At 47.3% G+C, this 19,942-nt stretch overlaps 1 protein-coding gene across 1 annotated transcript in view; it reads left to right on the top strand.

Moving 5' to 3' along the window:
- Nucleotides 1-1,947: 1,947 nt before the first annotated feature.
- Nucleotides 1,948-19,942, top strand: part of HPSE (heparanase) — a 52,087-nt gene continuing 34,092 nt past the window's right edge. Inside the window, exon 1 of the mRNA XM_070372625.1 lies at nt 1,948-2,310. Coding sequence (XP_070228726.1) covers nt 2,054-2,310 — 257 coding nt within the window. The 5' untranslated portion in view covers nt 1,948-2,053. The remainder of the gene's footprint in view (nt 2,311-19,942) is intronic.

The following is a 19,942-nucleotide window of genomic DNA, read 5'->3' as shown; positions in this document are numbered from 1 at the left end:
TAGTGACGCTTCCTAAGGCCCACTTGACTTCACATTCCAGGATGTCTGGTTCTAGGTGAGTGATCACACCATCGTGACTATCTGGGTCATAAAGGTCTTTTTTTGCACAATTCTTCTGTGTATTCTTGCCACCTCTTCCTAATATCTTCTGCTTCTGTTAGGTCTATACCATTTTTGTCCTTTTTTGAGCCCATGTTTGCATGAAATGTTCCCTTGGTATCTCTAATTTTCTTGAGGAGATCTCTAGTCTTTCCCATTCTATTGTTTTCCTTTATTTCTTTGCACTGATCACTGAGGAAGTCTTTCCTATCTCTCTTTGCTATTCTTTGAAATTCTGCATTCAAATGGGTATGTCTTTCCTTTTTTTCTTCTTAGCTTTTTGCTTCTCTTCTTTACCCAGCTATTTGTAAGCCCTCTTCAGACAGCCATTTTGCTTTTTTGCATTTCTTTTTCTTGGGGATGGTCTTGCTCCCTGTCTCCTGTACAATGTCACGAACCTCCGTCCATAGTTCATCAGATTCTGTCTATCAGATCTAGTCCTTTAAAACTATTTCTCACTTCCACTGTATAATCCTTAGGGATTTGATTTAGGTCATACCTGAATGGTCTAGTGGTTTCCCTACTTTCTTCAATTTAAGTCTGAATTTGGCAATAAGGAGTTCATGACCAGCGCCACAGTCAACTCCAGGTCTTATTTTTGCTGACTGTATAGAGCTTCTCCATCTTTGGTTGCAAAGAATATAATCAATCTGATTTCGGTGTTGAACATGTTGTGTGGCTTTACGTCCTGAGTTTCAGATGTTGGAACATGGAATACTTCAATGCTCTGCTAAATACTGTTTTCATGAGAAACTGATAAGAAATGTTTGGAGTTTTGATCTATTTCCAGGTGTAGGTTAGCTAATGCCGAGGTCAGAATTTTTTCAGGCAAAAGTAAGATGACTGGGAAACAGCACTCCGGCCAGAGAACACACAGTTCATCAGATTTTGGCAAGCTGTAAGGGCTTCACTCATAGCTCAGTTGGTAAAGAATCCGCCTGCAATGCAGGAGACCCCCGTTGGATTCAGGCCTTGGAGAAGATTCGCTGGAGGACGGATAGGCTACCCACTCCAGTATTCTTGCGCTTCCCTTGTGGCTCAGATGGTCGGGAGACCTGGGTTCCATCCCTGGATTGGGAAGATCCCCTGGAGAAGGGATAGGCTACCCACTCCAGTATTCTTGCGCTTCCCTTGTGGCTCAGATGGTTGGGAGACCTGGGTTCCATCCCTGGATTGGGCAGATCCCCTGGAGAAGGGAAAGGCTACCCACTCCAGTATTCTGGCCTGGAGAATTCCATGGACTATAGAGTCCATGGGGGTCTCAAAGAGTCGGACACAGACTCAGCAAATTTCACTTTCAGTGGCTCAGCTGGTGAAGAATCTGCCTACAATTCAGGAGATCCCGGTTTGATCCCTGGGTCGGGAAAATCCCCTGGAGAAGAGAATGGGAACCCACTCCAGTTATTCTTGCTTGGAGAATCCCATGGACAGAGGACAGAGGTTCCTGGTGGGCCCCAGGCTATGGGGCCCCAAAAAATGGGACACGAAGTGACAGGCAAGTGTTCCAAACGCCAGACGAGAGTGAAGCGATGTATGCTCACTGGAGGCTTTAGTTGAAGTCAGAAGCCCCGTGGGCGCCACGGGGAGGACCTGGAAGGAGGAACCGCTGGCCTTTTCGCTAACTAACTTCATGCTTCAGGGAGCCAGGTCCGGCGTGCCCAGCGCTCCTCCCCCAGAGCTCCCCGGGCCTCCCGGACGCTTGGCTCTGGGCCACGTCCGCACCCTTCGAACGGGTGTGGGTGATTTCGTAAGTGGACGTGACACAGCCACCGTGGGGGAAAGCGTACCGGGAAGCGGGAGTGAGCCTGGAGGCGGGCGCGGTGGGAGGGGTGAGGGGAGGAGGGAGACAGGGAGGACCGCTGAAAGGACGCCGCGCCCCCGGCGTGAGGAAGTGCACAAGGTCTCGGCGCTGTCTGCGCGAGGCCGGCTGCAGGGGCGGCCAGGTGAGCCGGGGATGCTCGCGTGCAGGAAGCCGGGGATGCTCGCGTGCAGGAAGCCGGGGCTGCGGCCGCCGCTGCTGCTGCTGCTGCCGCTCCTGGGGCCGCTGGGTCCCTGCTCCCCGGGCACCCCAGCCGCAGCCGCGCCGGCCGACGACGCCGCAGAGCTCGAGTTCTTCACCGAGCGGCCGCTGCACCTGGTGAGTCCCGCGTTCCTGTCCTTCACCATCGACGCCAACCTGGCCACGGACCCGCGCTTCTTCACCTTCCTGGGGTAAGTGCCGGCCTGCGGGTCCCTGGCCTCCTCGCTCCTGATCTCCTGACGTCCACGGCCGGCCCGCCGGCCACTCCTCCTCTCTTTACTCCGGGACCTTCTCACCTTCTGTCTCTCCTTTCTCTCTCTCTGTCTCTCCCCAGCCACCCCCGCTGCTGGGTCCCCCGAACCGCCCTTTTCCGCCTTCATTCATTCAGCAAGTGGTGCCTGAGCGCCAACTGACGGCTAGATATTAGGGGAGACATTGAGAAAAGAAACTTTACAACTGCCCCCAGAAACTTGCAGGCAGGAGGGTACCCACCAAGCGCACCTGGAGGGCTTTGAGCGCTTGAATTTGCTGCCCAGTGTAGGACAAGTAACTCTGTGCCAGGCTCCAGTCTCTTACACGCTGGTAGTGTTGTAGCCACGCGTTCTGAAAAAGAAACTCACTCAGACGGACAATGCAGATAGTGGAGTGCAGTTTATTACACTGGTGGGCCCAAGGCAGAGTCTCCTCTTAGCCAAGGACCCTGACCAGTTTTTCTGAAAACCTTATATACCCTAAGTGTACATGTCCAAACCCACCTCCCCAAATTCCCTGAAACTAGTCTGAACAAAGGAAAAGAAAGATAAAATCAAAGTTAACCCGTCACTCATATGCCTTAAGCCTAGGTAGTTAACAGGGGACAATTATCAATAGGCCTATGGTCATACCCCAATAAGCATAATAGAATTTATGATTCTATTTGGTTGCCCAGATAATTAGGGTATTCTTTTAGGCAACAGAGAGTCTAGGTAAGAGCCCTGGGCTCTTCCATCCAGGGGGCCTGGTTTTCCAGTTGGTATGTCTTTTCCATAGATACTGGGCATATAGCTCAAAGTCCACAGTCCAGCCCTAGATGGAGTCCCACTTTCAAGATGGAGCCTGTTCTGTCTGTTTCCTCCTTCATTCCCTCCTCTTGATGCTCTTAACTCATAGTATGAGCATCATTCATAGGGCTATATTGCACCCTGACTCTCCGACCTCTAATTTGGGAGAACGACATCAACCTTTGGGTTACAAAGTTCATGATACATTGTAAAATAAGGGTCCACAAAGCAGAACTATCAAAGCAAATATAACCGTGGTAAATATAGTTTTCCACCAGTCACCCTTCACCCAAGATAGGACCGAAGTCCAAAAAGGAAGATTATCATCAGATGTAACTTTTACCTGACCTTTCATGTCATCTAGGGTGGCTCATATATAGCCAGATAAACTAGGAATATATAGACAACATTCAACTTTAATTAGAGCACAGGTCCCTCTTTGTACTGAAACTATGGTTAATCTCAAGATGATACCAGCAAATCCTTGTACCAGCAGTTGATCGTAGAGCTTCACCTCTTTTTCTTCTTTAAGATGATCTTGGTTTCACGGGGATCATCGGGGTCCTTTTGTGTAGTCCGCTCGGTGTCCTCCGGGTCTCGTGGTATGCTCTCTTCACCCTCATGTGGAGGATCCAGGGAGTGACACCTGCAACTTTAACTGCAGTAGGGCTGCTAAGAACAACAGTATATGGACCCTTCCAATGTCGGGCCAAGGAGTGGTGTTTCCAGTCCTTGACCACACCTGATCCCCAGGCACAAGTTCATGAATCCGTGCCCCAAGGGGGAATGGCACCCTTTCTTATACAAAATTCGTTACCTGATTTATTACCTTACTCAGTTATTCCATCTGCTGTGAAATCTCATCTCCCCTTACATGTGGCAAATTTTTTATTATTTTTATTTTACCTGTTTTATTATGGGAGGGGGCCTCCCATACACAGTTTTGTATGGAGAAGAGCCATGGGACTGTGGGGTCATCCTGAGCCTGAGCAGAGCTATCAGAAACAAGTCCACCCAGGAACAGTCAGTCTCTAAGATCCACTTGGAGAGTGTCTCTTTAAGTGTCCGGTTGGTTCCTTCCACCATCTCAGAACTCTGGGGCCTATATGTTGTATGTAATTTCCACTTGATGTTTAAAGTTTTGCTTACTTGTTATACTAAATCAGCTACAAAAGCCAGGTCACTGTCTGAACCAATGCTGGTAGGAAGTCCAAATCTGGGAACTATTTCCCTAAGCAGGCACCGGGCTACTTCTGATGCTCTTTCAGTCCGGGTAGAAAAAGCTTCTACCCATCCCAAGAAGGTACATATTATGACCAGCAGGTAATGGTAGTGTCGGTGAGGTTTCATTTCAGTGAAGTCCACCTCCAGGTGTTCAAAGGGCAGCGTGCCTTTTACCTGAATCCCTGGAGGTTTCTGTCTGTGCTGAGAGGCAACATTAACCTGTGAGCAGGCGGTGTAGTTCTGAGATTTTGTCCTGCATAGGGAAGAGAGGCAGGGAGCCAAGAAATATTTTCCAATTTGCTCTTCCAGTTTATCACAGCCTAGATGGGTTGCTTGGTGTATTTGGTTTACCAGAGTGGGTGCCAGCTTCTCCAGTACCAATAATTTGCCACTTGGCAATTCCCACCATCCCTTTTCAGTCTTGATGACCCCTTCTGCTTTGGCTAGTTGGTTTTGGGCTTCAGTGTATTTTGGAGAGTCTAGCGTTACCTGAGGTAGCTCTGCCAATATGAGAGCTTTAACAGGGGCTTCTCTTGTCACCCCCAAGCCCTCGGCTGCTTGTTTAGCGGTCTTATCTGTCAGTCTATTCCCTGAGCCCGGCGGGTATCCTCTTTTTGACGTCCTCAGCGGTGTATGACTGCCACCCTTTCTGGTTCCCAGGCAGCATCTAATAGGGTCTTAATTTCTTCCTTATTTTTAATATCTTTTTCACTAGCTGTCAAAGGCCTCTCTCCTTATGCAGAGCCCTGTAGTGAGGCAAAAGCATACCTGGAGTCTGTGTAAATGTTTGTCTTCTTACCTTTTGACAGCTGGAGGGCCTGGATTAGAGCATATAGTTCGGCCTTTGAGCGGACCAGTGTGATGGCAGAGAGCGAGCCTCTACGATGGTTTCTTCCGTGACTACTGCATATCCCGACAGTCACTGTCCTTGTTTCACCAGGCTGGTGCCCTTGGTGTACAGGACCCAGTCTGGGTCCGGGATTGGCTGGTCTCTCAAGTCAGGTCTGCTGGCATATTTCCTTGCAATCATGTGAGGGCCCACCCCCTCCCACAAGAAAGAGAGTGGCCAGATTCAGGGCCTGACAAGGCTCAGTAGTAACATGGGGGTTCTCGCATAACAGTCCCTGGTATTGAGTAAACCGGGATGTTGACAGCCATTTATGGGGGTCGCCTCGCAGGAGAGTGTTGACCTCATGCGGGACTTTTATGAACAAATCTTGACCCAAAGTCAGCTTGGTTGCCTCCCAGACCAGTAAGGCAAATGTAGCAACTGTCCATAAGCACCCCAGCCACCCAGTGGCAACATTGTCCAGCTGATTAGAGATAAGTCACAGGTCTGTCCTGTGTCCCCATAGTCTGGGACAACACTCCCATAGCCACCTTGTCCTTTTAGTCACATAAAGAGTAAATGGCTTAGCGAGGTCTGGCAGGCCCAAGGTGGGTGCTGACTTAATTGTACCGGGTTTGAGTTCTATTACCAGTGGGACTTGTTTTGCAACCCTGGGGTGAGTTGTCTTCCACCCAGACCTCAGGGAATTGTTGAGTTAATTTTCTCTCTAAACTTTTTAGGCCATCCCGTTTCCCTTCCGGGAGATTGTGCAACCTCCATTCAGAGGGGTTACTGAGAGAAGAGTAATAGGTGGTTGAGCCCACTCAAACAGTGGGTCTCTCCTGGGGGAAAAGGTCACTTTTGCCCCCAGTTTAGACAGCAAGTGTCTTCCTAACAAAGGCGCTGGGCATTCAGGGATGTATAAAAATTCATGAGCCACTTGGTGTCCCCCATCTGACATTTTCAGGGTAGGCTAGAGACACAAAGGCTGCATTTATCACCATCTGAGACCCAGCAGCCTCTGGCTGGGTCTATTGGCGTATAACGTCTATAGGGTCGCACAGTCTTTCACAGAACTCAGAGGGTGATTCGTTTTCCCTTTGAATCACTTCAGAGGGTTTTTCGATACTCATGGCTTTTCGGGCCCCCCTCTTGAGACCTTGCAAAATTGTCACCCGATATCTCTCCAAGCGGCCCCTCCCTTTTTCTGTGTTACAATCCCAGTTGGGCCTCTCATGGGGGGGGGGGTTGGGGAGTGGGGTCGGGGCTAGTTCTGCCCACCGAGCTGGTTTGCAGTACCCTCAGGTGCCATTTCTCTTAACTACTCTTTGGCCTCAGTTAGGAGCCTGTGTCTTTCCTCAGGGCTGAAAAGGGAGACTAGTAGTTGGATTATGTCACCAGTCGACCTCACAGAGCATGTGGAGGCTGTTAGGCTTCATCTTCACCCCATAGTCTCCTCCAAAACCCTTCTCTAAAATTTTAATCATGCACTCCAATACAGTTGCCTTAGATTCACTTCCCCCCATCTTGTTTACCTTTTCGGACCTTCTTCTACTTTTCCGTTTCGTTCTACAAAGTACTCAGTACCCTATGTACTTTTGATATTTGCACTCAATGACACTTAAATTTCCATTCTGCCTCCTTCCTAATTGGGGTGAGAAGAGCCTTACCTGCCAGATCCCAGAGGGAGAAGGGGGATTGGCGTGTCTTCACCTGCAGGTCAGCACAGCCGAACCAGAACACCACGTGGTCCAAGACTGTTTCTCCCTTAACTTTTAAAGTCCATTCTGTCTTGGTGGGCTTGATCAGATGCGAATGAAAATACAGATGGGTTAAATATCCCATATCCCAGGCCATCTCCGGAAAAGCCAATTCGTACTCACTTATGTATCCCCCTCCTTCTGGCCTGACAATTCCAAGAGGGTCAAGAATTTCATAGCAGATGGGACACCTCCTTAGGGAGGGCAGAATACGAGCACACAAAAACCAAGTTTCTTCTCCTAAAAATCCCCTGGCAATTGCTTGGTAATAATTTTCCCCAAGATGGCATGGACACCACCTCCTAAATGACCTTCACAAATTTCCTTTCTAAGCCCTAACACACTCGTCAACCTGTGTACCAAGCAATCGCTGCCACCTGCCTATTCCAGGCCCCTGTGGGTCCGTGCCCCTTCTAATCCCTCCCAGGGGGGTGATCAGGCCCCCTCTTCCACCCTGCCAGGTGGGTTCCTCCTCACCTGAGCGCTCAGTTCTCCTGCTGCCGTCCACTACCTGCTAACATTGAGAAGCAGAATCCTTCCAGAAGGGCTAGGCGCCTTCCCCCTTCTAGAAGATTCGAGCCACAAGGCCACGGAGTAGTCCCCTGAAGAGACAAGTCCATGGGACTTGTCATGGGACTTGTCTCCTCAAAGTGAGGTGTTTCCCAACCCATGCAGCAAATATTGTAGCCACGCGTTCTGGGAAACAAACTCACTCAGAAGGACAATGCAGATAGTGGAGTGCAGTTTATTACACTGGCGGGCCCAAGGCAGAGTCTCCTCTTAGTTAAGGACCCTGACCAGTTTTTCTGAAAACCTTATATACCCTAAGTATACATGCCAAACCCACCTCCCCAAATTCCCTGAAACTAGTCTGGAGAAGGAAATGGCAACCCACTCCAGTGTTCTTGCCTGGAGAAACCCAGGGACGGGGGAGCCTGGTGGGCTGCCATCTCTGGGGTCACACAGAGTCGGACAAGACTGAAGCGACTTAGCAGCAGCAGCAGCAGCAGTCTGAACAAAGGAAAAGAAAGATAAAATCATTGTAAAATAAAGGGTCCACAAAGCAGAACTATCAAAGCAAATATAACCGTGGTAAATATAGTTTTCCACCAGTCACCCTTTACAATATTGGACAGTTGCTACATTACAGCCATTTATGGGGGTCACCTCGCAGGAGAGTGTTGACCTCATGCGGGACTTTTATGAACAAATCTTGACCCAAAGTCAGCTTAGTTGCCTCCCAGACCAGTAAGGCAAATGTAGCAACTGTCCATAAGCACCCCAGCCACCCAGTGGCAACATTGTCCAGCTGATTAGAGATAAGTCACAGGTCTGTCCTGTGTCCCCATAGTCTGGGACAATACTCCCATAGCCACCTTGTCCTTTTCAGTCACATAAAGAGTAAATGGCTTAGCGAGGTCTGGCAGGCCCAAGGTGGGTGCTGACTTAATTGTACCGGGTTTGAGTTCTATTACCAGTGGGACTTGTTTTGCAACCCTGGGGTGAGTTGTCTTCCACCCAGACCTCAGGGAATTGTTGAGTTAACTTTCTCTCTGGACTGTTTAGCCCGTTAGGTTTCCCTTCCCGGAGATCGTGCAACCTCCATTCATCTTGAGGGGTTACTGAGAGGAAGAGTAATAGGTGGTTGAGCCCACTTGAACTGTGGGTCTTTCGTGGAGGGAAAGGTCACTTGTGCCCCCAATTTAGACAGCAATTCTCTTCCTAACAAAGGCACTGAGCATTCAGGGATGTATAAAAATTCATGAGCCACTTGGTGTCCCCCATCTGACATTTTCAGGGTAGGCTAGAGACACAAAGGCTGCATTTATCACCATCTGAGACCCAGCAGCCTCTGGCTGGGTCTGTTGGCGTATAAAGTCTATAAGGTGGCATAGTCTTTCGCAGAACTCAGAGGGTGATTCGCTTTCCTTTCCTTTGAATCACTTCGGAGGGTTTTGCGATACTCATAGTTTTTCAGGCCCCCCTCTTGAGACCTTGTAAAATAGTCACCCAATATCTCTCCAAGTGGCCCCTCCTTTTTTCTGTGTTACAGTCCCAATTGGGCCTCTCATCGAGAGTGGCTAATTCTGCCCACCGCTGCGGGTATGCAGTACCCTCAGGTGCCATTTCTCTTAACCATTTTTTGGCCTCAGTTAGGATCCTGTGTCTTAAAAAAAAAAAAAAAAAAAGGATCCTGTGTCTTTCCTCAGTGCTGAGAAGGGAGACTAGTAGTTGGATTATGTCATCCTATGCAGGGAGGTGGGTTCGAAAAATAGTCTGCATTAGCCTAATCGTGGCTTGTGGCTCCCCCGAGTACAGTGGAGCGTGTCTCTGCCAGTTTAATATATCCGCAGAGGAAAATGGCTGGTAATACTAGGTTACAGGGGGCTGATGGTAGTGCCTCTTTCGTCCTGAACTGGAGGCTGTTGTAGCTCTCTGAGGGGCATCTGTAGTGGGGTTCTTTCCCCCTGTTCCTTGGCAGAGCACAGCCTCTGTCTAATTGCTGTGTTTTCTTCCCCCTTCCCATCAGTACTCACCGGGAGAGGTGGATACAATCTAGGAGGTCTAGCTGAGGTGGAATTCTGGGGGCACTGACCAGAGGTCTCCATTGCTGGGATTGGAGCCTGCCAAAACGGCGGCTCTATGAACTCCGGGAGAGCGGGTGCAAGAGCAGTGGCTGCTGCAGGAACTTCAGCTGGCCCTGGATTGGGGAGTGAGGCAGCCTCCGGTCCTTGTAGAGCGCTGGGAGGCAGGCCCATCATTATCCAGTATGGGGGAGGGGTCAGGTCATCCGTGTTCAAATCCTGTAGAATTTCCTTTTTTATCATGAGTGAATTTTTGTGCCATTAATATTTTTCCCTTTCCCTTCTGGATACAGAACCCTGTCCAAGTAGAAAGGTCTTGAGCTAACCCTAGCCATGAGTCAATATATGGATATTGATCCGGGTGTCCTGGCTCTCCTGTGACTACTGTATAGACTGCATCCACTATTTTTAAGTTCATGGTGTCCTCTGGCGGCCATCCTACTCCCATAGGGGCCATTCGACCTCACAGAGTATGTGGAGGTGGTTAGGCTTCATCTTCACCCCATAGTCTCTTCCAAAACCCTTCTTTAAAATTTTAATCATGCACTCCAATACGGTTGCCTTAGGTTCACTTCCTCCCATCTTGCTTATCTTCTAGGACCTTCTTCTACTTTTCCTTTTTGTTCTGTCTACGAAGTTCTCAGTACCCTATGTACTTCTGATATTTGCACTCAATGACACTTAAATTTCCATTCTGCCTCCTTCCTAATTGGGGTGAGAAGAGCCTTACCTGCCAGATCTCAGAGGGAGAAGGGGGATTGGCGTGTCTTCACCTGCAGGTCAACACAGCCGAACCAGAACACCACGTGGTCCAAGACTGTTTCTCCCTTAACTTTTAAAGTCCATTCTGTCTTGGTGGGCTTGACCAGGTGCGGATGAAAATACAGATGGGTTAAATATCCCATGTCTCAGGCCGTCTCTGGAAAAGCCAATTCGTACTCCCTTATATATCCCCCTCCTTCTAGCCTGACAATTCTGAGGGGTCAAGAATTTCATAGCAGATGGGACACCTCCTTGGGGAGGGCAGAATACGAGCACACAAAAACCAAGTTTCTTCTCCTAAAAATCCCCTGGCAATTGCTTGGTAATAATTTTCCCCAAGATGGCGTGGACACCACCTCCTAAATGACCTTCACAAATTTCCTTTCTAAGCCCTAACACGCTCGTCAACCTGTGTACCAAGCAATTGCTGCCACCTGCCTATTCCAGGCCCCTGTGGGTCCATGCCCCTTCTAATCCCTCCTGGGGAGGGGCGGTGATCAGGCCCCCTCTTCCACCCTGCCAGGTGGGTTCCTCCTCACCTGAGCGCTCAGTTCTCCTGCTGCTGTCCACTACCTGCTAACATGAAAGGTCCGGGCATTGAGAAGCAGAATCCTTCCAGAAGGGCGAGGCGCCTTCCCCCCTCTAGAAGATTCAGGCTGCAAGGCCGAGGAGTAGTCCCAAATGGGACTTGTCTCCTCAAAGTGAGGAGTTTCCCAGCCCATGCAGCAAATGTTGTAGCCACGCGTTCTGGGAAACAAACTCACTCAGAAGGACAATGCAGATAGTGGAGTGCAGTTTATTACACCGGCGGGCCCCAGGCGGAGTCTCCTCTTAACCAAGGACCCTGACCAGTTTTTCTGAAAACCTTATATACCCTAAGTGTACATGCCAAACCCACCTCCCCAAATTCCCTGAAACTAGTCTGAACAAAGCAAAAGAAAGATAAAATCAAAGTTAACCCGTCATTCATATGCCTTAAGCCTAGGAAGTTAACAGGGGGCAATTAGGCCTGTGGTCATACCCCAATAAGCATAATAGAATTTATGATTCTATTTGGTTACACAGATAATTAGAGTATTCTTTTAGGCAATGTAGAGTCTAGATACGAGTCCCGGGGCTCTTCTATCCAAGGGGCCTGGTTTTCCAGTTGGTATGTCGCTTCCATAGATACTGGGCACATGGCTCAAAGTCCACAGTCCGGCCCAAGATGAAGTCCTGCTTTCAAGATGGAGCCTGTTCTGTCTGTTTCCTGCTTCAGTAGGATGGTTAAAGAAAGAAGGAGGAGATGGAAAAGGTCATCAAGGAGAAAAAGCTTACTTATTATCCTATAATAAAACTTTTATTTTTTTAATGTTTATTTATTTGGCTGCATAAGCACACAGGATTTTTAGTTGCTGCGTGTGGGGGTCCAGCTCCCAGACCAAGGATGGAACACCAGCCCCTTACATTGTGAGTGAGTCTACCCCTTCCATTGTCTCAGCCACTGGATCATCAGGAAAGTCCCAATAAAACTTTTAAAGGGTAGTTTTAGGTTCACAGCAAAATCGTGCCCTAGGTAAAGAAATTTCCCGTAATACAGTCATTTAAAATTTTTTAATGTTACATCAGTGATACCTGGGAGATTATTATAGTGACGTACAGAGCCTTAACAAAAAGCTCTCTCTCCAAGATAAGGCTGCAAAATGTGGCATTGCTTTATCAGCTGGAACTTTTTTCTCCTTTGAGGAAGACTGAGCCTGGTGTAGGCAGGTTCCCTGACCCCTGCCGGTGAGTGTAGGCTGATCCTGAGATAGGGCACTGCCAGACCCAGGTCATCTAGGCCATTCATCTGGGTCATGTGAGCCTCCAGAAAATGCCACACCTTTCACCCAACTCAAAACAACTGGGTGTCCTGCCATTACCAAACACCTACAGTCTGGCCTTCTGTTGTCATTGCTAATTCTAGTTATTTACTATGCAAATAGGGCTCAGAGGTAAGGAATCTGCCTGCAGTGCAGGAGACCTGGTTGATCCCTAGGTCAGCAAGATCCCTAGGGAAGGGAATAGCTACCCACTCCAGTATTCTTGCCTGGGTAATTCCATGGACAGAGGAGCCAGGAAGGCTACAGTCCATGCGGTCTCACAGAGTCAGACACGACTGAGTGACTAAGCAGCAGCAGCAGCAGCAGCACTGTGCAAATAAAAGCACATAGCCTAATGGTCGCACGACTGACACTGAGAGGAGCCTTGATTCCCAACTCTGTCAAAAATGGGTGGCTTGGTTTTTACAGGTTGCTTGGCAACTTCAACTTTAGAGTGGAACTTCTAAAACCTTCTTGTAGGGTTGTGATGAGCATTTGATGAGATAATAAATAAGTACTTAGCATAATGTTTGACAGTGCTCAAATTTTAATTGCTTCTTTTGTTTGTTTTTTGTTTAATTGCTTTTTTGTTAATTGCTTCCTAGAAATTGATGAATATTTGCTAACCATTCATCAGTTCTCTGTGGATTTCTTTCGATGGTCATTAACCTCTATCAAGAATGTCCTGGTGGGAAGGAGTTCCCACTTTGAGCCCTTCCCCTTACTCATAGTGAGCTGATACTGGGCAGCCCCCAGTGCTGGTTGAGAGAAAGATTACTCTGGAGAAACACTGGGCTACAGGGCTCCATATGTGAGGACCCCAGGCCTAGAAGGGATGTGAGGAGTGGGGATGGGAGGATGTGATAGGGGAAGAGAGAATGGGAGGTGCCTTACTGCAAACAGAAAGACTAATAACCATTTACTGAAATGTGAGAACTTAAGTCCTTTTCTGCTATTGTGGCCAGCATATACCCTACCCCTCCCCTCCCCAAAGAAGAGCATTTGAGGATCCCTTCCTGGGGAAACAAGTCCAAAAAACCCCTAAAGTATGACTTTTGGGGTTCGGGTCTGATCACCCTGCAATCAAGCTAACCAACTCACAAGCAATACCCCCCCACACACGCCCTCGCCCCAGTCCCAGTCCCAAACACAACTTCCATCCTGTGATTTAGTGAATGGGATACCCTCTCCTCTTCTTAAATGCATCTCTTAATTTCTCATAGCACTCTTTCTTTCCCCACTGGTTTCCACCTTTTTGTTAAAGGCTGGAGGATAATGAAAACCAAAACAGTATAGAGTGCAATTAATAAAACTGTTTGCTTACAAAACACAGAGTATTGCTGTTCCCAAGGGCTCCAGGGCTGGCTCCCGTATGAGCTCCTACTCATCTTCCATGTCCACTCCCAGAGGCATCTGCAGGAATATCCATGCAATTCTCATCTGAGACCTTAAAGACTCCAGCTCAGGAGACATAAGCTCCTTCCCCTTCTCACCTAGGACAGAGCTTCTGAATCAGAGCTTCTGGCAGGTCCATCTCCCCAGGAGGGTTGGCACAGTGCCCAAAGTGAACTTGTCATCTCAAAAAACAAAATATTTAGCTTCCATCTCAGAAAACAACCCAGGGCTTATCTGTCACAGGAGCAGAGAGTCACGTGGGCATTTTTGTATTTCATTTCCTCAAAAGTTAACTGCTTGGATGAAGAGCTGAGCAGATAAAAGCTGAAATACTAAGAAGGACAGTATTATAAAAATAGCTGACACTCACTGCGCCGTCATCACAGGCCAGTCCCCGTTCTAAGCATCTCCTGGGTATTAGTTCATTTAGTCCTTGCTACAAAACTCTAAGGTCAGGACTATTATTATCCTCATTTTTAAAATGAAGAGGTTGAATCTTAGGGAGATTCAACAGCTTGCCCATGGTCAGCCAGCTATGAGATGAAGGAGCAGAATTTGAAACCAGATGCTAATTGCACAGACATGAGGACACAAAAAGAAAGTAAAGCACTTTATATTTTTTTAAAGGCAGCAGAGGAGGGATGGGAGAAAAAGATCGTCTGGAAACAAACTGAGATAACTGATGGAAGGAATTGAGAATAGGAAACTCAAGGCCCATACCTCGATGGTACTTCAAAAAAGACCTCAGCAAATTCAGTCAGATGATTCTGGTTCCAGTTTCCCATAATGGCAAACAGATGTGTTTCGGGGTTTGTTTGTTTGTTTGTTTCCCACATTTGCAATTAGAGAACATGGAGTACATAGAACTTCAATGACAGTGAAAGAACAATCTAGAATCAGAAAGGAGCATCTTTTCAGTGTGTCCTCTTCCCGGAGGAAACTCATCAACAACCCAGGCAAAAACTTCCTAAGCCCGAAGATCTGGTTCTCAAAGACGGGAGGACAGAGACCAGCACAACTCAATGGAAATAGAATGTGGGCCTCATGTGCAAGCCTCGTAATATAATTTAAAGTTCTCTAGTTCAGTTGAGTTCAGTTCAGTTGCTCAGTCGTGTCTGACTCTGCAACCCCATGAATTGCAGCACACCAGGCCTCCCTGTTTATTACCAACTCCCGGAGTTCACCCAAACTTATGTCCATCAAGTCGGTGATGCCATCCAGCCATTTCATCCTCTGTTGTCCCCTTCTCCTCCTGCCCTCAATCCCTCCCAGCATCAGGGTCTTCTCCAATGAATCAAATCTTCACATGAGGTGGCCAAAGTATTGGAATTTCTTCTAGTAGCCATACTTAAAAAAGGTAAAAAGAAACAGGAAGAACTTATTTTAATATTGTATTTTGCTTAATACAAAAGTATCCAAATTATTATCATTCAACATACAATCAATACAAAATATTAATGAGATATTTTACACTGATTTTTGAACCAAGTCTTCAAAGAAATCTGGTGTATATTTTATATTCACAGCATGTCTCAGTTCAGACTAGCGACATTTCAAGGGTTACCGCATGTGGTTACCATCTTGGCAATGCAGCCACATTTCAATCAAGACACATATTAAGCACAGTTCACTAATTCAAGATAAAAATTAAAGTGCTGAGCCAGTGGTAGAAATCAGGAATGCTACAGAGAAAAAAACAGTGGTGCAATACAGTGACTATGCAGTAAAAATGCAGCTGTGTTTGCTTTTCAAAAGGATTTGAACTTTGGTTCCAGTGGTTAAGACTCCAAGCTCCCAATGCAGGGGGCCCAGGTTCCATCACTGATCAGGGAACTAGATCCCACATGCTTCATGGCATGACCAAAGAAATAAAACTGGTTTGCTTATTTTATTTCAGCAAAATACATCTCCTTTTGCCAATTTGACAAATACTTATTATTTGTAACTTTCAATAATCAGGTTCCTTTGTCTTCATTGACAAAGTTGCTTTTCATCTTGGGAAAAGCACTTATCAGCAATGCCAAATGCATGTTTGGACAACTGATGTTTGCTTCCCTCATGGCTCAGACAGTAAAGAATCCTCTGCAATGCAGGGGACTTGGGTTCCATCCCTGGATTGGGAAGATCTCCTGGAGAAGGGAATGGCAACCCACTCTATTATTCTTGCCTGGAGAATTCCATGGACAGAGGAGCCTGGCAGGTTCGAGTCCACTGAGTCGCCAAGAGTCGGACACGACTGAGCGACTAACACTTCTGTGTGCCTGCTGCTAAAAGAAAGAACCACAGCCAGCAAAACAACTGAGGGCAATCACAAGCCATAGGCTCATATGTTTTGACCCCTGAGACTCCCCTCTGGTTGAACAGTGCTCACTAAGCTCCCTTCCCTCCCAAACTATTCACCGTGCAGCCTGGAGCCCGTGCATGGTAACCCTGCTCCATCCTCCTTGGAGAAAATTCCTGCTTCTTCTTTCAGTTCAGTCGCTCAGTTGCATCCAACTCCTTGTGACCCCATGAATTGCAGCACGCCAGGCCTCCTTGTCCATCACCATCTCCCGGAGTTCACTCAAACTCATGTCCATCGAGTCGGTGATGCCATCCAGCCATCTCATCCTCTGTCGTCCCCTTCTCCTCCTGCCCCCAACCCCTCCCAGCATCAGAGTGTTTTCCAATGAGTCAACTCTTTGCATGAGGTGCCAAAGTACTGGAGTTTCAGCTTTAGTATCATTCCTTCCAAAGTACACCCAGGGCTGATCGCCTTTACAATGGACTGGTTGGATCTCCTTGCAGTCCAAGGGACTCTCAAGAGTCTTCTCCAACACCACAGTTCAAAAGCATCAATTCTTCAGCACTCAGCTTTCTTCACAGTCCAACTCTTGCATCCATACATGACCACTGGAAAAACCATAGCCTTGACTAGACGGACCTTTGTTGGCAAAGTAATGTCTCTGCTTTTCAATGTTCTATCTAGGTTGGTCATATGAGCTCTTCTCTGAAGACCCAAGTGGAGACATAGATGCCACTTCTCCTCTGAAGTAGCCCTCCGGAGTAGAAGCTGTGCCTTGTCCAACACTGCAGCCCCTTCCCATTACTGGCTTATTAATACACATGACTATTCATGATTAGATAATATTTTCCATCTCCAGACTTTATGGCCACCTTATAGATTCCCAAGAGGGAAAATATAGCTAGACTAAGCTAGGTTTGGGTTTTAGCAAGAAGAAAAATGAGACAGGAGTTTGGGGGTGTTATCATAAGAATGACTCATGGAATAAACCAAGAGGCCTAAATCAGATACGGAAGGAATAGAAAAAGAAAGAGGCTGTTCAGTAGAGGTACTTAAAAAAATAGTTGTACTGGGATCCACAGACTCAAAAAAACCTAAGAGAGTGAGGAGTTTAGTCCAAGAATAGAAGTTTTAAGAGTTCAGATGTCAAAGGTTCTTAGTGATGGATCGAAAAGAGTCGGACATGACTGAGTGACGAACACACACATTTTAACCATGGGGCTTCCCTGGTGGCTCAGAAGTAAAGAATCCGCTTGCCAATGCAGGAGACGCGGGTTTGATCCCTGGGTTGGGAAGATCCCCTGGAGAAGGAAATGGCAACCCACTCCAGTATTCTTTCCTGGGAAATCCCATGGACAGAAGAGCCTTTGGGGCTACAGTCCATAGAGTCGAAAAAGAGTCAGACACAACTTAGGGACTAAACAACACTTTTAACCATGTTTAACTGCACAGTTCAGTGGCAGTAAGTATATTCACATGGTTGCGCCACTCTCCCCGTCATCCATCTCCTGAATTTTCCACCTTCCTACACTGAAACTCTGTCCCCATTAAACACTAACTCCCCATCTACCTGATCCCCTCAGCCCCTGGAATCTACCAATGTACTTTCTATGATTTTGACTATTCTAGGTACTTTGTCTAAGCGGATTCAAACAGTATTTGTCTGCACCTAATGTATCAGTTCAGTTCAGTTCAGTTCAGTCGCTCGGTCGTGTCCGACTCTTTGCAACCCCAAGAGTTGCAGCACGCCTGGCGTCCCCATCCATCACCAACTCCCGGAGTTCACTCAGACTCTCGTCCATCGAGTCAGCGATGCCATTCAGCCATCTCATCCTCTGTCGTCCCCTTCTCCTCTTGCCCCCAATCCCTCCCAGCAACAGAGTCTTTTCCATTGAGTCAACTCTTCGCATGAGGTGGCCAAAGTACTGGAGTTTCAGCTTTAGCATCATTCCTTCCAAAGAAATCCCAGGGCTGATCTCCTTCAGAATGGACTGGTTGGATCTCCTTGCAGTCCAAGGGACTCTCAAAAGTCTTCTCCAATACCACAGTTCAAAACCATCAATTCTTTGGTGCTCAGCTTTCTTCACAGTCCAACTCTCACATCCATACATGACCACTGGAAAAACCATAGCCTTGACTAGATGAACCTTGGTTGGCAAAGCAATGTCTCTGCTTTTGAATATGCTATCTAGGTTGGTCATAACTTTCCTTCCAAGGAGTAAGCGTCTTTTAATTTCATGGCTGCAGTTATCATCTGCAGTTTTGGAGCCCAAAAAAATAAAGTCTGACACTGTTTCCACTGTTTCCTCATCTATTTCCCATGAAGTGATGGGATCAGATGCCATGATCTTTGTTTTCTGAATGTTGAGCTTTAAGCCAACTTTTTCACTCTCCTCTTTCACTTTCATCAAGAGGCTTTTGAGTTCCTCTTCACTTTCTGCCATAAGGGTGGTGTCATCTGCATATCTGAGGTTATTGATATAGTGGAATGCATTTTTTAAGTTTCATTTAATATAAGATCCATGGAATTTATACAGTCCATGGAATTCTCCAGGGCAGAATACTGGAATGGGTAGCCATTCGCTTCTCCAGGGGATCTTCCCAACCCAGGGATCAAACCCAGGTCTCCCGCATTGCAAGTGGATTCTACCACCTAAGCTACCAGGGAAGCCCAATATACGATCACTGACCTTCATTTACTGAGAAATCCAATAAATACCTTTCAATCCTTGTCTTACTTGTCTCTACTATGGATTGAATGTCTGGATGGCCCCCCTACAGTTCCTATGTTGAAGTTCTCATCCCTGGTACTCAGTCTGTGACCTTATTTGGAAATAATGTCATTGCAGACACAATTGGGCTTCCCAGGTGGTGTGGTGGTAAAGAACCCACCTGCCAACACAGGAGACCTGGGTTGGATCCCTGGGTCTGGACAATCCCCTGGAGTAGGAAATGGCTACCCATTCCAGTATTCTTGCCTGGAGAATTCCATGGACAGAGGAGTCTGGTAAGGTCTCAAAGAGTCAGTCACAACCGAAGCAATTAAGCATGCACACACGCAGACACAATTAGTTAAGAACTGGTCATACTGGAATGGAGTAGGGCCCCATTCAGTATGACTGATGACCTTATAAAAAGGCAGGATTTGGAAACAGACACACACACACACAGAGAACACCACGTGTACTTGGAGCTGTACTGCTCTGAGAAGCTTTCAGAAGCTGAAAGAAAGGCCTGCAGTAGATCCTCCCCCAGCACCTGCAGGGGGAGCATGGCCTTGCCAACATCTTGATTTCAGACTTCTTGCCTCCAGAGCTCTAAGATGACACAGGTCCATTGTTTAAGCCACCCAGTTTGTGGTGTTTTGCGACTACAGCCCTAGCAAACCAATTCAGTCTCCTAGAAGCATTTGGCCAGAGTGACAACTGAAACACTTTCTTATCCCTTCAGATTGGTGTCACGGCCATGTCTGGCGGTTTCCCCCACCACTCTAAGGTTCTTCACCACCTCTTCCTCGAGCTTGTCTCAGTGGTGCTGTTCCCTAGGCTTCTGACCTAGGCTCTCACCTTCTTTTTTATTATATTTATTTATTTATTTGGCTGTGCCGGGTCTTAGTTGCAGCATGCAGTATCTTTAGCTGTGGCATGCAAACTCTTCAGGGTTGAACCCAGGCGCCCTGCATTGGGAGCACGGAGTCTTAGCCACTGGACACCAGGGAAATCCCGAGACCTTCTTTTTTCACTTTACATAATCTCCTGAGTGGTTTCATCTCATCACTTGAATTACTGTTCAGGCAGTGGTGTGTCAAGCAATGTTTCACAACTGGCTGTCTGAGGGGAGAGGAGACTGATTTATGGTTGTTTTTTTTTCCGATTTCTGTAGTCTAAACACCCCCTCCATGGCTGATTTCAAACTGCCAACAGTTAAACACTGGTTCTCAAAACATAAAAGTTGGCTCTCACAAGCTGGTACCAGCCAGTGCAGGGTGGCTCCCACGCACCTCCGCTTTTGTGTCAGAGATAAGCAACTTATTTTTACACATACAGTAAAATAAAAATACCTGCAGACATTTCTTTCCACTAACAAACTGTTCCAGAAACGCG

The sequence above is a fragment of the Bos mutus genome, chromosome 6 (genome assembly GCF_027580195.1).
Source record: "Bos mutus isolate GX-2022 chromosome 6, NWIPB_WYAK_1.1, whole genome shotgun sequence".
Taxonomy (NCBI): domain Eukaryota; kingdom Metazoa; phylum Chordata; class Mammalia; order Artiodactyla; family Bovidae; genus Bos; species Bos mutus.
The sequence above is the reverse complement of the archived record's forward strand: the minus strand, read 5'-3'. Positions and strand labels throughout refer to the sequence as shown.